At 38.4% G+C, this 17,700-nt stretch overlaps 1 protein-coding gene across 11 annotated transcripts in view; it reads left to right on the top strand.

Moving 5' to 3' along the window:
* The window catches only part of SUSD1 (sushi domain containing 1), a 48,190-nt gene that overhangs the window by 15,738 nt on the left and 14,752 nt on the right, over positions 1-17,700 (top strand). For 10 of the 11 annotated variants that reach the window (XR_012670828.1, XR_012670827.1, XM_075136360.1 and 7 more), the window contains 4 exons: positions 5,916-6,010; positions 7,588-7,777; positions 8,782-8,876; positions 10,000-10,186. Coding sequence is in view for 9 of the 11 variants with exons in the window: in XM_075136360.1 (XP_074992461.1) it covers positions 5,916-6,010; positions 7,588-7,777; positions 8,782-8,876; positions 10,000-10,186 (567 nt within the window). In the remaining 2 variants the exon portion in view is untranslated. The remainder of the gene's footprint in view (positions 1-5,915; positions 6,011-7,587; positions 7,778-8,781; positions 8,877-9,999; positions 10,187-17,700) is intronic. The other variant, XM_075136361.1, reaches the window with a different exon arrangement.

Consider the following 17,700-nt stretch of genomic DNA (forward strand, 5'->3'; position numbering starts at 1 on the left):
TTCAGAATGCTTCATTTTTCTATGTTGTGACTCCTCATCCACAAATAAAGTTTAGCTGCATGTCTTGGCCTCTGGAGATTTTGTTGATATAATCATGTGGAACTTTGGTATTATGGTAGTGAGGAGTACCTTCAAAGCATCAAGAGAACAAGGTGTTAGTTGGTTTTGAGCCATTTCCCAGAAAATGGGTGTTGTACGCTAGCACTGAAGATCCTAATGGCTGAAGAGGATGGAGGATACTTGCTAAATACATGCTTCAGAGATTAGAAGGTTTAGAAGGAAGAGCAGTTTGATGAATCAGTCCAGAGAAGGCATAGAAGATTGTCCACACTGTGCACTTTAAAACATTGCAGAAGAGGAAAAGAGTACTTTCATAATGCAAAAAAAACCTTGAAAAAAACCAAAAGCGATATCTGAATCCAGTCTGGAATAAACCGAGCAGGATCATCTTTCAGGTGTCATTTAAGTGTAGACCTATAGCAAAGATAATTTCCATGCAACTGAGAGGGTCTAGTTACTCTCTTTTTAATCTAGAGTTGTTTTGCCTTTACTTTCACTTTCCCTTCTCCTCTGCTTTATCCCTATGTCTGATTTCCCCTCTAGCTAGAATTCGCTGGGATTCAGTTTTTACATCCTCACTTGTACAAGAAGAAGTGATGCAGAAAGGCAGCTGGAATGTTTCTGTGGGGGCAGCATCAGTAATTTCCACACAACAATGAATGGGTTAACTGTCACTCTCCTAATTTTTATTCCCAGCCATATGTAAATAATTAATGTCAACAGTTATGAGCTTAATAGAAAAGGTGTCACTCACATCTGTGGGCATTGATTCAAAATCTGTGGTTTTGTAGGAATAAGAACTCCATTAAACAATTAGGATAATTATAGTCATCAACAGAAAGGATCTGATTGGCCTAAGTTCTTGTAAAGGCCTGATTTGATATGGTAGATCCATACATCTGGTAATTTCTTTCGTTGTTTGGAAAAACACAGGTGGAGTCTGTGTTATGGGAGGTGCTACTTAGATCGAAGTGATGCAACCCAGTGTCAACTAAACAAAAAAAATGTGTAGCTTTTTGCAGGGCTGTTTAGGCTTTTGCTTGTTTGATTGTTTGAAACCGAATTAATAATTACCCAGTTTGTGATGGCAAATACTGGTCAGCAGTCTCAGGAACCTCTTTGAGCTGGGGAGTAGATCATGTGCATTTCTAATCCCAGCCGATCTAATCCCGTCTTGTCTGACACTCTTTGATTGATACATCTTTCCTTTGTAAGTATGCTCACAATTGCATCTCTTAACGTTTTTGTCAGTCTGGTTCAATACATGAATTACGCTGCTCCTGATTGTCTCCTGGTAACATTTTTAGACCAAAGGAAACAGTAAATCATTAGCTATCTGTCTGCTCCTTCCTGCATGACTCTCTCTGCCTACAGCTTTGCTGTTTCTTTGTGGAGTTCCTCTGTGTAAAATTTGGGGCTGAAGGTGAAAACCTGCTGAAATTTTGCAATCCAAGTTAAACTGGAAGCCAGTATGTTACTCAAAATGTGAAAAACTCATAAAAACTTATCATGCTACCCTAAAAGGTATAAATACTGAAGATACATCTTTGTAAAATAAATTCCATGTATACTTGCGAAAGCTACTGTGCAAGAGGAGTTTGCCTGTATGCTATGGAACAGGTGCCTTGAAACAGTCTGAGTAGAAGTTCTCTTTGAAATGTTTGCTCTCGTTTCATTTCTATATCTGAACGCGTGTGTGGCACATGTTAGTAGCAGATGGCATTGGCAGCATCATTCACAGTTTTCACTGTGAATTGAACAGGCAAGACATACAAAGAAAGCTAATATTTGGATTTTTTCTTTCCCCTAAGTTGCATGTATGTGTGGGAATTGATGGGAAGAGCTCTCTAAGTAAATTTGCACATGTGGATGCTCTGTTAGCTACTTGCAGAAGATGAAATGTCAGATTGGAGCTGGTTCTATTTGCTTTCTGGTAAATACCGTTTTTTCATGCAAGTTCAAAAATACTTCACTGGTAAGATGTACCTCGAGCTGAGGTCAGTGGTAGTCAAGTGCTCTTTCAGCTGAGGACTAGTGGATTGTATATGTGGAAGAAGTCATGTGGTTTTAATGACTGTTTAGACATAGAGTTGTCTGTGTGTTAGGGGTTCTTTTTCTAAATCAGCAAATAATAACACTGAGTACATGGACCTGAACTCGCAAAGGCTGGTAAGTGAAGGATTAAGGTTGGTCCTCACAGCACAGGGTTAAGGCAATAAAGCATGACGGTACAGGCATTTAGGCACTGTCTGTAATTACTATGAAGATCTTCCCACACACTCAAGCACAGAGAGGGGCCCTCCTTCCTAGCAGAGCGTTTAAAAGTGGAGTAAAGAAGACCGAGATCATCACTCGTTGTTTTCCTTCTTAGAATTAATTTCTTTGGTTTTCATAGCATGATTTCTCCGTCTCCGACGCTCGCTGGCGCTGTTGAATCACTTTGTTGCTCGCTTTTTGCATTCTCCCATTTGTGTTTGGTTTACCAGCACCTGTCTTTCCGGGCTGCTGACAACCAGGTGCTATTTGCATCTCTCTACCCTCTCCCAGATTTGCCTTTCAGTATTTGACTCCTCCAGGATCTTTTTCCACCCTTCTGCTCTGGTCTCCAGGCATTTGCATATCGTTTCTAGGACCCCTTCCCTTGGGATGGGAAGGAGATTGTGAGGGTAACCTGGAGGTCAGCGGAGCAGCAGTGGCATCCAGTGGCCGCCTTGGTTAATCGCAAGTTGAAATTTCTAGTGCTGAAGTATGGGGAAATGGAGGGGCTTCACTTCTCCCATCTCGTTTGTGAGTCTGAGTGAAAGCGGTTGATCAAAATTGCGTATGTTGAAGACCTGGATGCCACTGCCTGCTAAGATGTCACACTGAGGCCAGGCACATATAGTGCGTTTCACATTGGGAGTTCCCAAGCTCTGGAAGTCACTGCACTGTTAGATTTCACAGGAGAACTAATCTATCAGGGAACCTGTTTCCCTCTAGATGCGGGAATAGTTTCTTCAGAGATACCTTTGTGTTTGAATACTGTGTTTATGCTACTGGAATTAATGTTAAACCAAGCACTTACTGTACATTTCGTTATCCAAACAAAGAGCATGTGATCAGTAAGAGTAAGGGAGGAAAAGCAATCTCCTCAGAGAGCCCAGGACTTCGTTGTGGTGTTCGCTCTGTGCATGTTACAGCTTTTCATCCTCTTTCACTCCTACGCGTTTAGAGTGGAAACTTTTGAGAAAAAGTCTGCCATCTATTCTGTGGATGTATGGTAATTGCATGGTGGGCTTGTCTTTGTGAAAGTTCAGAAAACATGACAGAAAAAATGATGTAGTTACAGAAAAAGATGCTACTAGTTCTGCCTTCTTCCTTCCAAGGAGGCCAGTGTATAAGATTTCTTTCCTTGCCTGAATATCTGGCATAATCACTTTTTTGTTGTTTGCTGCTTTATTTTGCTTTATTTTGTTACTGAGTATTTTATAAACTCATGAATCAAGTGCCTGATTTTCTTGCTGAGCAGTGTTGGAGATTACTTTTTTTTTTTCCTTTCTTTCTTGGTATGCATTTTAATTCAGATCTTATGGATATGCAAACATTTACCCTCTGGCTGTGCTCTGATGAGTCATTTTTGCCATCTGGTCTTTTAACAAAAATGTTTCTGATTTAAAAAATACAACAACTGAACATATTCTGCTCTGTGTTGGTACAGAAGTTGTAATACTATGGACATCACTGTGAAACAGATAACAATAATAATAAGCAGTACTTAAATACAATTAATCACAGCCATTTGTAAGGAAATTTGAGGACATGCAGATTAATCTCTTTTTCTTCTTCTGTAGAAGAGGAAGCTTTCAGCAGCATTTCCATATTTAACGACAGTTTGGCATGGGGGAATTAAAATTAGTTGGGAGATAAACTAGTCTAGTGAGTGAGGCGTCTATTTGTTGAATATGTAGAGAGGGAGATATCATTAGAAAACAGTTTTATAACAGTTTTAATAATAAAAAAAAGGGAAGAAAAAATAAAGTGCTGCAAAATACATAAACAGTTACACTTTAGTTCTAAATAACTGCCTACGTATAGGAATTTTAGAGACTATCAATGTATTCATTTATTTCAGTGACAGCTTCATGTCCATATGCTACAAGAGGCCCCTATGAAATAGTCATGAAGTTTACATACAGAGGAAGAGTGCCCTGAGCTGTGCTTGCTTTTACAGCAGGGCATTACACCGTGGTGTGAATATTTCTGAGGTATCTACCAAGGCTGTCCTATAAATCCCCTTCATTTTTTCAGCAGCTAGTAAGGGCTTTTCAGCTTAGAATCTATAAGAGCTTGTATTTGTATGACCTTGGTCATGTAGTGAATGTAGTAAGAAAATATGGTAGTAGGACAATGGAATGACTATTTGAAGACTGGTGGAAGAAAGAAGAGGAGCAAATACGTTCACTGCCAATCTGAGTTGTGACCAGAAGGAGCTTTGTTCTTCGCTCTTGGCAGATACTTGATTATCTTGTCATGTGAAGGCAACTGCTCCGTGCCTGATGACAGCAGTGAGAGAACTGCCTAAAAAAAGAACGGATGAGTTGATCTTCTTGGCTGTGCTTTTTCTCTGAGGCATAAGCCAACTCTTAAAAGTGTGTAAATTAACACAGGTTAAGGGATGTTGAGGGATGGATCTCTGGTTTCTACAGCTGTACTCCCTACATGCTTAGTTCTTTGGGCTTCATTCTTTTAATCTAGTGTTTGTTCTGAAAAGTATTTTACTGTGGCAGTGTTATTTTATTTGTTATAAAACAAGGAAAAATTTCGACACCTTTTAAAAAGCAACCCAAACAAATAATATACCGAAACATTCATTCCGCTACAAAAAACCTCTTTTCCGATCTAATACAGAAGCTTTCTCAAAACACTTTAATGCAGATTGTTGTATTCAGAAGAGCTTTTTTTCCTAGATTTGTGAGCTTATTGGTAGCCTCTTTTTCATACAGAGCTCTTTTAAGTCTGCTTGACTTTTTTCATTTGCAATTTAATGAGACTTCTAATCCATGAGATCCAATGGTCTACAAAGTCTTCAAGCTGATTTGTGAGTGGCTTGTTCTTTAGAAGACAGACCTAACATTGCATGTCACAAGATCCAGATGCTGGCACCCGAGTTCAAGGAGACTATGGAATGAGTGGCAGAAGTACTAGAATTGGGGCATTGTTTATTGCTCTTGATTTTTGGTGGTGTAATACTGTCATAAGCACACTTTAATGATTGACCAGGAATACAGGAATACATGGTACAAGTTTAATATATTATGACTAGGAGGAACGTTGAAGCAGAGCAAAATGTGTTTTCTCATTGGCTCTTTTGCCTGGATTGGTCACCCATAATGAAAGATCCTTGCGTAAGAAACAATGCTGTTGTATATGTATGCTTTTATATATAGGAACATATCAGTGGTCTAATGGAGTTAATGAGCTTCTTCCTTTGCTGTCAGGAAACTGTAATGTAGTTTTAATGTCCTCTCCAAGATCTGTAAAGTCATTAGAATTCAAATTGTGCTACATTAAAATGCAAGCCTAACAAAGTATTTTGTTTTCATTAGTCATGGCCGTTTACGTAATGCTGGCTGTGTGTTTAAGGACTTCACAGTCACTAGCTCAGCACATGCTTCTTCAGTTAGCCTTGAATTTTAATTTTAGGAGCCGACACAGTTAAGGGAAAACTTACTACCTAACTTCTGCCTACCTTGTTTTATTTTTCCCGTTTAAAAAAAAAAACAGAAAAAGGAAAAACTCAACAATTGCTTCAAACATATCAAGATTCGCATGAGAAGTAATAACTTTTCATTCTGTGTTCATGCTTTTGCTCACAGAGGAGGAATTACTCAGTAATTTGTCCATATTCAATGAAACGTGTGTGATGTGGCAAAGGAGAACTGGAAGACTGGGAGTGCAGGAAACGTACACAGTAAGTGGGGTAATATTTGAGATTGGGAGTAGCTTTGTCCTGGTTAATTCCAGTGAGTCAGCAGCGGAGATTTGTTTTGTGGGTTTTGTTTGTGTGGTAATTTGTCACTAGGCAGTGAGCTGCCTAGAAACTTAAAGCTGGCTGAGTTAGGAAAGAAACAAATCCCTGTCCTAAAGTTAGGTGAAAAACTCAAAAGCTTTTGGGGTCCCATTCCAGTAAATCACCTAAACAGCTGCTTGAAACTCTAAGCGTTTCAGCACAGGTTTATGTTTTAGTGCAATTCTGTTGTAGAGCTCAAGGTCACGTTGACATAGAGTGTTGCGAAACTTGGGCTCTGTCCCTATCTGTGATGCAAACGTTTCAAGTAAACAGTGTATCACTTGCAGATACTGGATGTAACTTGTGTTAGAAATGCAAAGTATTTTGAAATACTGTGCCTTGCTCAAGAGATTCAGCCACCTTATATTTGAACATTTTAGAGCTGTTTTTCATGGAAATTGAAAGCAACCTTGGTAACTGCTTTTTTTTTTGGCCATCTATAAATATAAGAATAAAAGTTAAGGTATAAATTCTCAGAAACAAATAGTTCAGTCGGTGTTATCAAAAGCCAAAACAACATGATAAGAATTCCCATGTTTTGAAAATGACAACATCCCAAGAAGGGTTGGTTTTTTGAGCATGTACAAATAGCGAAAAAGGAAAAGGGATTATTTAGGATCTCTAGGGTGGATAGGTTAATGTGGAAAATACGTTTCAAGGTTGGGTGATAATTTTGGAAAACAAGGTGTCTTTCTTCTCCTGTGTTATAAACCAATGTATTTTTAGTTTAAGTGCTTTTATTGAGCACTCTTGAGATGGAAAAAACAAAGTCCCAATTACCCTAACAGTTCAAAACCAGTGCTTTTCATGTACCCAGTGGTAACTGGCAAGCTGTGGATCTCTGGTGTAATGTGCTCTGTGCACATGCTTTTGTCTGAATTTAGCTATATCTGCAAGATACTTCAGAATAGTCAAAACTGAGATGATGTAAGCATAGGGTGCATGCAGTAAAGTTCAGAACACAGTCTGGACTGCCTTGAGCACAACTAGGTAAGTTTTGTCTGTCCCTTCATCTCATATAAACAAGGAGTTTCTTTTTCACTGCACTGGGACGATCTTTTTCCGTATTTTACTGTTGTTTGGCGTTCAGTCTTACTACTGCTTCTTTAGGGCAAGGAGGAAAAACTAGAAAAAAGCAAAGAAAGTAGCAAGCAGATGTAGTTTCCATCTGTGTGCTGTAAACAAGAAAGAATATTTACTTACACCTTACTATTTGTGTTGGACAGATTCCTTCTATTTGTTGTAGAAATATATGAAAAAGAATTCATAATTTTAACAGCCAGAGGAGGTTAAAGATCTAATTTATTAAGCCATCTTGTTGCACCAAAACAGTTAGTCACAAGCCTATTTTTTTGATAGAGCTGATATTCTGAACCATATATAATATAATCCTAAGTTCTAAAGGCTTGATTGAACTAGTATTCTGAATTGGAGAGCCACAACTAATTGCATCATCGTTTTTGTTCATCCTTCAATAGTTTCACATACTGGGCCAAAGATGGGATGAGAAGACGTTCTCAGAAGATGCGATATTTAACATCACTACAAGTGAAGATAATCCAAAGGTGTGTTTAGATCTCAACTCTGGCAGTAACTACGTGGTGAATATTACTACCATCTCTTCCACAAACATCACTGTCTCAGTTACAGTAGCAGTTCAAACAAAGGGTAGGTTGTGTTTTGTATTCTCCATACTTATAGAAGAACTTACTGTGCTGCAGAGTTCACTCTTCTGAGTCTAGCAGACAGGATAACAGGCTGTCTCCTAGACTATATCATTCTTTATGCTGACTACACACATGTAACCACCATCAGCATCCTCTTTTTCTGCAAGACGTTTTTGTTTCTGGTCACTGTGGCCATTGAATCTATGAGGAAACAGAGCAGTGGCAGTAAGTGCCCTTCAGAAAGATGTGGCAAACTTGCTTCATCAGGATTTGTCTTCTGGCTGAGGCAGGATTGGTGCAGTGGCATTCCTGGCTACATGCTGGAATTTCAGTCCATGGCACAGTGCTTATTGGTTTCCATTCCTTGCCTTGAAAACTGATCTCTGCCTGTGGGAGAATTCCCTGTTGCTGAGCTGTGTGATACTAATCTAAGTGATTTGAGCATTATAGATAATGTTCCTATGTTTAGCAGCGATGAGCAGTGTTCTGGCAGCTTTTCAGTAATTATAGAGAAGGCATGTTCTAACAGCAGGTTTCTGTAGTATTTTGGTCATGGAAACTTTAAGCTTGCCTTCTGACACACTACTTCTGATGAGGCAGACCTTGAGAAATCGTTGCCTTTGGAATCCACAAAAATGCTTTTTCTCATGTGCTTTTTCCTAAAGGGCATCAACTGTGACAAATTGTTCTATGATAACTTCATTTCCATCAGAAGGTCTGAACCCCTGGATCTTTCTGTCGTTATAGCCTCCCTAGATCTGGAGAAATAAATCCTATCTTGATTTCCTGAATAGCTTGGGTTTTTCCAAAAGCCATTTTCTCTCGAAAATGTTCATGCTTTATTTACTATGTTTGTTCATTCAAAAAGAAATGAGATTCTGCCTCCTTCTCAGAAGAGAATTAAAACAAAAACCTTTTTTTTATTTTCAACTACTCATATTCAATTAAGTTGAAGAAGGTGAAGTTTTTGTAATAAGTTGTTCCCTTTTTTTATTGTCTCTACAGTAAAGGAAGCTTTCAATAATGTATTAATTTTTAATGATACCTGCTTGAAATGGCGGAGAAATGTCAGGGGAACTGATGTGGAAGACAGATACTCAGTAAGTGACAATCTGTATTTTGAATCTAGAAAACAATTTATATCAATCACCTATGTGAAAAAAAACTATGATTTTTCAAACACTCACTGCTAGCAGTGTTCCTCATTCTGATAATGTCTTTCATAAAAACGCAGGGAGTGAGCTTGCATAGCAACCTTCAAAAAAGAAAGAAACCACCATGCTCCTTTGTAGTCTCCTGTTTCTTGCTTATTTTTTCCCCTGTTCTACTGTATTTTGCCTTCCCTATCTGTATTTTCAACTTTGTCATGTTCAGGCCTCAGACAACTCTGTTCCAATTCCACGGAGTCAGTCCACTCTACCTTGTGATACGCCTTCAATCTTTCCTCATCCCAGCAGGGCATTTCTACATGAACTGTCTCTGCCAGGACTCTGGACCGCCTGCTGTTGTCTCAAATTTCCGTGTGCTAAGAGGTGCTCAGAGATTATCTAAAGGCATAGGATCTATTTAAAGGAAGATTAGCACATGATTAAAATATAGCAGGCATTTTAGAGGAGTGATCAGGAGAGGCCTTAAGTTAATAACTTTATGATCATTTGGAACATCAACAACAAAACAAATACATACCAAATTAAAAAAAAAAAAAACAAAACAAAAACGTGGGTCTGTAAATTTGCCTGGAAACATAGCTGTCTATAGGCAGATCTGGAAGGTACATGGCATTTTGGCATGGGTCAAAATTACTTGATTTTGACTTGATCCTCAGGGTCAAACCAGGGAGGTGTTCATGTGAGCTTACTTCTATAACTCATCACTTTGCACCATGAGGGTGTGCTACAATGAAAGTGCACTATTACTGGAAGCCTATATGTTAGGAGGAAATTAAGACTTGGGGGAGATTACAGTACTAATAAAAAAGAGGATAGACTAGGAGGAGGAGAAATGAAAGAACTAGGACAATGTCAGAGCTGGTCAAGAGGGACTGCAGTTCCTGTCAAATTTTGGAAGCGTTTGAATTTGAGTAACTGTCAGTGCCAACATTTTTGGCACTCAGTATGCAGTGATGTGTTTTCTGCTATTTCTTCTAATTTAGAGCATGACATGACTGAATGCAAGTGATATATTAAAACATTGCAATTTCCATGCTGTGCTGTTTGGTTACAGTTTCATGTGCAAGGCCAGCGTTGGTATCAGAAGGAGTTCTTTCATGAAATGATCTTCAACCTTACCACACACAAGCAGGCTCCAGAAGTTTGTTTTGATTTGCAGCCAGGCACCAATTACTCTGTTAATATTTCCATGGTAGCTTTGAATTTTTCACTGCTCGTTTCCATGGCAACACAAATCACAGGTAGGTCTTGCCATTTATTTTACATATTTACAAAAGCACCTATTGGGTGCAAGAGGTTCAAGTGAAACAGCATTGTTGATCTCAGTGTTGTATGCTGCGTGGTCAGAGTGCTCTTTCTGTGCTCAAAATTGTTCATTGTTGTTTATTTTCACAGATTTCATAGGGTTTGACAGTCCAGCAGCAGAGGGGGAGAGAAATGGGGGTGCGGGGTTTTGAAGAACCATTTTGGCACAGCAGGGAAAAGATAGTTTGGTGGGTTAGACACAAGATTGGTATCTAGGGGAGCTGGGTTAAATTCCCTGCCCTATTAGTGGCTAAGTCACTTTTTCAGTACGAGTTCTCTCCACTGTGAAGTGGAGATAATAGCACAACTACACTTCGTATGGGTATTTGTGACAACAGATATCACGGAAGTCTGCAGGATCCAAAGTACAGAGAGTCCTGCAAGTATCTCAGACAGATACCTTCATTTCTCATTGGTAGAGCACAAAACAAAAGGCATTTGAGCAAATAAGGTTCTGTGGGGAGAGTCGTGGCTTCACTGTTTTGCAAGATACTTGTATGGCACTAAAATACTGTGGAAAAAAAAATCTGTCATTTTTTACCTCATTTTTTGTTCAGAACAGTTTTGCACCATCCCTATACTGTAAGACTTTCTGTATTAGGTTACTACCGTTACACTGAGAAGTGCAGTGTTTGGTGGTGTATCATTCTTCCCATTGCGGCCACGATTTGGAATAGTTAAGAAACATGAAAACTTGCTCGGTGTCTGTGACTCTCTTCAGCCAGTAGATGGAACCAATTCTCTTCTGACTGCTTATGAAGAACTGGGAATTTGGGGTGGTTTTGAAATTGATAATATTACAATATTTTTAACAGTAAATCTAAGGTTTTTAAGTTTCATAAAGGCAAAACATCTCTGGTTTCCTAAAGCTACTGTTTAGGATACACAATGACCTGGATTTTTTTTTAAATGAAATTATAGTAATGATTTGATAATTCATTTTTGGAAGTTTCCTAGCTGTCACTCAAAAGTAGCGTCCATGAGTTCATGAGTACATGCAGCTCTGTAAAAACTTATAAGCTGTCTCAGAATTTGGTTGACTGACGTAATTTTTGAATACGTGCTGAGAGTAAAGGCGTAGCTCTCTATTCTGTCATCCTGTGATATTTCCTAAACTCTGCGGGATTGCATCAGGTCACTTACTAAGCAGAGCTCTACAGAACACTCTGCAGCAGGTGCTGTGTGAAGTGGTATTTGTGCCTTGGCAGCTGGCATGTTTTCCCCTCCGCTGAGTTAGTGCTTAACAAATGCTCATGTGTAGCCCCAGAAAAGGTCTTCACGTAAAAGCTAGGTCATTTCCATTTTGAAAGGAGATCCTGCTACACAAGCCATTTTATATCTGGTAGTTACTTTCTTCAGTGAGCAATAAAAGGTGGGTGTTCCTCTGTCATTAGGAATCTTCACCCAAAGCTTGCCATGCAAACACTCCATATTGTGCTTTTTTTAGTGGAAGCCAAAAAATAAAAGTAGGTCTTTTGCGGCTGAAGTTGAGTGAAAATTAAAAAGCCAACAGTGATCATGCTGCAAAGCTTACCAAATAATGAGAATTTAAATAAGGTGTTAAATTCGTTGCTATTTCAGCTTATCTGAGGTGAAAAGGATACAGTTAATTCTTCTGGCAGTGTCCCTTTGACTTCTGTGCCTTATGTTTCGGGAATTGCATTATCTGTACAAGCAGCTTAATTTATCTAAAAACTATTTATAATTTTAGAGTAGGTGTATAATTTTCTTCTTCATTTGTCCAGTTATTTTGTAATCATGTACGTTGTTAAACCAGACGGTTGTGTTTCCATGGTGGGTGGAATGATCTCAATTTATCTGCCAGCTTAAGTCTGAAAAGTGTTTTTTGGCTCTGGTGGTTTTCTGACTAAATGTTAGTGTATAAATGCAAGATATGCCTTAAGCACAGAGGCTCTAAGGAAGCTGAGACTTACAAAATGTTTTACTCTTAGCGTACTGGAGGTGGCCTCATTTGTTGACCAAGGTTTCATATGGCATCCTTTAACAAATACGCAGTCAGTTAGTCTGTTTCCCTGGCTGGGGGCAAATCCAGATGTTGTATCTTCTTGACTTCCACACACCTCCCACATTTTGAGAGTTCGAGAAATCTTCATTGTGGAGTTTCAACTGCTGTGAAGAGGCATGTCCCAGTCGGTCGGATGAATACTGCCTAACAGACATAATTTCCTGACAAGGATAGTCATCTGTGTAAATTCTTAAAGACTGTTGCAGAATACAATAAGCATGTAAATGCTAGCGATAAGTTTGGGTCTTATTTCAAAAAGAAAGATTTGTAAATGCATGTTAAGAAAGCTACTTCTATATCCTGAATATCTATATCTGTATTTATATCTCTGTATCTCCTGAATGAGAATATATTGTATCCATAGTATTTCTAAAGTAAAAAAGCAAGAACTTGGGACTTAGAAGCCTGCTTTTCTCCCTGGCAAGTAGCATCCTTTAAAAATAGTTCTGTGATGAGCACAAAGTTGCTTTTGCCCATCATCTTGTGGATGGTAAATATAGTCTAGCAAATGCTTCATGGATCATTGAAATTCTGCTCCTTTCATACTTCCAGTAAAAGGCATCTTGCACAGTCTTTTATGTCGTCTTAGCATATTTTAGACAAGCTCCCAGCACCTGTCTACTTGAGATAGGAAATTGAGTCAATTATGAAAAATGATTAGGCAGTTATTATATTGTAGTTGTAAAAAGATGGTAGCAAGATTGTCTTTTAAGCAAGAAGGGAGTTCGTGTCTGTTTCCAGGGAGGGAAAGGAGTGTCTTGTGGGTGTATTTTCTCATTCATTATTTCTGTTGGGATTACGCTTCTTACATGTGGCCTTTTTGAAGATCATTTATTAAGGCATGCTCAGACAAGGCATTGTTCTTAATTTCATTATCTGTTTTCACATATGAATTTAAGAAGACTGAATTTTGTAACCACGTTCAAGTGTTTGAAAAACAGAATAATAGAGAAAGAGCTAATGCTTTTGCTTCTAATATCCTAAATAAGAGTGATAACTTCAGTTAAGCCACATTAAAATACTATTTGTATTTGAATCTGTTCGCAAGCTTTGCTTTGGGATAGATTCTTTATGATAGACGTGACAAAATTGTGGTCTTTGGGAAGCTCGTGAATGCTTACTTATTTACAGTGTCTGGTTAGCTTTTTTTAGCTTAGAACAGACCACTGTGACCTAAGACATCTTACAAGACAGAAAATTTTCTGGACACTAGAAATTGATCTTTTGTGCCTGAATTACTGGATTACATTCCCGTCTTGTAAAATTATTCATATTAGATTCAATGATGATTTCTCATTACTCTTCCTCCTCTCAATATTTTTGGTTAGAGTCAAGGTGTATTTTGAGTTTGTTCTATGCTTACTGTTCACACATACTGCCATTTCTTACATATTTGTACATGCACTTTCCAGTGGATTTGGGTAGGTTTGACCTTGAGCCTGCGTACCTCAGTCAGTTGTAGTAGTTCCTATGTTTCTCAGCTGCTGTTCTTTTTGTTTTAGTCCAGGATATACCTGCTGGCCACATACTCTTGTGTGTGTATCCTCTCTCTCGTCGTATGAACATGTAAGTCAGAAAGTAGACTCACAAGCAGGAAGTCTAGAAAGTGACTTGAATTAGAAGAATGAGTTCTGTCACATACTAAGTATAATCTTCTAGAGCCCTCCACTTTCGTCTCGGGATGTGAAAAATGTACTACATTACAGATCAGGTTGTGATGTCTAATTTGTTTGCCCACCCATGGATGTACACGCACACATAAAAGATACATTATTGTTCTGCTCTGTTTTGTGATGGAAAAGATTTACGCTCATTCTTTCATAAAGGGACTGCTTTAAGGTCTGCAAAAAGAGGGAAAAACCAAATCTACTTTCCAGTGGGGAAGTGAAAGACTGTTGGAGATGTGGTGGTCTGGCAGCTCTTACTCTGACAGCACATCATGTTCCTCCAGAGAGACAGTCCATTATGGTGTGCAGCTTCAGAGCACGAGTATTGCAAAGAAGGGAGTTTCTGATTTATGTAATGGGGAAAGAGGAGTGATTAAAACCTGAGCATGATTTTTTTTTCTTTTTAATGTAAGGAGGAAATTAGCTGCCAGTCCTGTAGACACTTTCATACATATGTTCATGCATGCACTTTGTATTTTATGCAGAGACTATTCAAGTGCATGATATTTAAATTCATATGAACCCCACTTCTCTGCTATTTTTCTGACCTCCTTCATAGCAGGAATTTTTTCATAAATGTTTTTAAGTCATGATCATTGCGATCACCTCTATCATTCTGTTTACAAAGCACTCGATATAGGTGGCACAATCTATGCTTTATAGCCAGTGCTTTACATGCTGAAAAAAATTCTTTGCTTTTTCAGTCTTTTCCATCTGTGTGAACTGAGGATTCTTTAGTATTGCTTCAGGTAGTCCTTTACAAATTTATAGTGGTGTATCTGCATCAGCCTTTATGTTGTCCTCAACTAGTTAGTGTAATTAGCATTAAGTAAAATGAATGAAATGCAAAATGGAAAAAAACAGTACAAAAATGGTCTACAATGGGGAGGAAGATAGATTGTAAGCTCTTTTCAGCTATGAATTTATACGTGAAAAGGTCACACATACACCCTGCTAGTATTTCCATTTTTAAGATACAATCTTTAAAAAAGATTTAAATGATCATTTTCTGTATATGTGGTCTTGATTTATTCAACCGCCTTCCTTCCATCCCTTCTTTAAGTAATGTCTTTCTCCAAGTTAAAAATCTCTTCTCACTCTTTCGCTCTAAAGCAATTATACCGTAATATGTACAGTAAGCGTAATTACTCTTCAGACAGCAATACAAATGGTAAAAAACCTTTTCTATTGTGTGAATATCTCTACCTTACTTTTTTTTTTTTAAATTTTACAGCAGTGTTTTTGACTTCCTTGTTTTAAAATTCAGTAAAGAACTTTTTGGACATAAAGCCCTCAAATAACCATTAAAAAAATCCCTTGTTTGCAGGAAATGAAGATCATGCAAATGGTGTTATTTCAGCAAAGGGTTTTTTCAATTAGAACTTGGCCTTAAAAGGAATCTTTGATTTGACTTCTCTGAACTTGGGAGGAGTTGCCATTTGGTTTTGGACTTTGTGGTTCAATTCCATGGCTATTTTTAAAGCTTTATCATTAGCACAAAATGATGAAGGGAGGCTGTAAAAAGGGCTATGCTGGCACCATGCAAAGGTTTTTTAATATAGTACAAATCATTCAGTTTAACAGGTTTTGTGCATATCCATATGTAGGGTAGGACAGAAGTGGATTTGTGCATTCATTTTTGACATGTCTGTGTATAGGAAACTTACAGTCTTTCTTGCCTGCATTATATATCCAAAGGTAAGTAGCACAGTGTTGTCCCAGAGTTACAGCTTCAGAGCTATAGAAAAGGTCAGGTGACAGGAAAGTCATTGAATATTCCTGTTATCACTGCTGGAGAATGTCATAAAAGGGCCACGTTCCTTGTATTGTGGCAGTTTGCCTGTGAAGTCCTTGCGCTACAGCAGCAAACAGTATTGGCAAAACCCAGGGCTTTAAAACAAGAAAGCATTAAACCAGCTCATTTTCAGGATTAAAGACAGAAATGTAGCTGTTCCATTGTGAAATGCTTTCATGATAACTAATAGTGAACTGCTTCCAACATGCTAGCTTTTTCTGAAGAGCACAACAGGCTTTTGCTCCTGCTGAGCCCTGTGCTGTTTGCCTGTGCTGTTGCAATGGTAGGCACTTCCAGGCGTGCGCTTCTTTCCTGTAGCCTGCCTTCGTGTTTGGAGGGAGGCTCAGCGGATGGATTCTTATTGTAGAAAATGAGCCTGAATATGAAATGTCCAAGCGTTAGTAACATAGCACTGCTATGACGAGGAAGTGCATACAGTGGGACTATCTCTGGATATACTTGCATTTCTTGCTATGTTATTCTGCGTCTTCCTGATGCTGCTACAGATGAGTTAGTCTGTTCTGCTGGTGAAGAGTTAAAAAAAAAAAAACAAAAACCTTTAACAAAGGCAAGGTGCTAACAGCACCTGAACAGACCGGAGGATCTTGCTTTCTTCTCACAGCTCACCTAGTGCAAGTCCTTCTCTCTCCATAACATTCGCCCTTTCCCTCCACCTGTTCTAGATGGTATTAAGTCAGTATTTTTTCCATGTAGATTATTAAATCTGGAAATTATGATGACCTCACAGCAGACTTTTTTTTTTTTTTTAAAATGTTAAATTTCTGGAAAGGTGCTTCTTTTATAAAAGTTCGTAGTGGCCAAATACTGCCACTGGAATAACTCCTTCAGGGTTTCCTTTCCGGTCACTGAAGCAAACATGAAATCCATTCCTTTCATATTATTATTATTATTATTATTATTATTATTATTATTACTTCACATTGTTGCAAGTTGTTCACTTTTCTTTGGTGTGCTTGATGTTTGTGGTAATTAGTATTTCTTACCAGCAACTAAAAATGGCAGAAGACTCCAAGCTTTAAAAGCACTGTGTGTTCTTTCAGATTTTGCTCTTTTTTGCCCACTCACTAGGACTGTCATTGCTGGATGGCTATTTCTTTTCATGTTTTGCATTTTTCATGTCAAATTATAGAAAATAAAAAAATTGTTATGAACTTAGTCAGCTGTCTTTTTGTCCCTGTTCCCCCTTGCACTGCGTGTCTGGAAAAAAGATGCAAAACTGTTGCATGCAATGCACATTCTGTCTGGCATTAAAGAGGAAATTCCCAAGTTTTGCATGGAAATTGGAAAATTCTCAAGAGAAATTAATAATAGTGTCTCCTGGTGATATTGGATGCCGAAGGAAAGGAGGATAGGAGAAGTGTACCAGATGAATCTACCCTGACAGATATATTTTCCTGTCACTCTGTCCACTCTGTTATCTGTGCTGAGGAACCATTGAAGTTAAGGGAGGGTTTGCAGTTCTGTTTTCTTAGGTTTGCAAGGTGCAAAGGACATAAAGGCTGACTGTCAAATATTATTTGTTCATTTATTTTGTTCAGATAGAAATACTGTGTATACATTCTGCAGTATCTGCGGTTGCAGAAGTATTGAAAAGACCCTCTGAAGTAAAGACTATTTCCAGGCAATACATTTCATTAACTTAGAAAACTCTCTGAAGGGGTTTTCTGCCCTGTCTCTGCTAGAGGGAAGCCACTGTAGAGCATTAAGGCTTTACTAGATACAAATCTCATTCTCATTTCAATCCTAAACATTCATGGCTGGTTTCTTTGCTGGTAGTTCACCCATAGCCTGGTTTTGAAGAGGACCTGGTAAAGGGAACTACCAGAGCAATTCATTTGGCTAGGTAAGCTTTCAGGAGCTTCACTTGAGGATGATTTTTGCCAAGAGCAAGGTAGGGTTTTTCTTGCTAGGGATGATTGTATGGCCTGTTTCTTTATTTTG

The sequence above is a fragment of the Calonectris borealis genome, chromosome Z, assembly GCF_964195595.1.
Source record: "Calonectris borealis chromosome Z, bCalBor7.hap1.2, whole genome shotgun sequence".
Taxonomy (NCBI): Eukaryota; Metazoa; Chordata; class Aves; order Procellariiformes; family Procellariidae; genus Calonectris; species Calonectris borealis.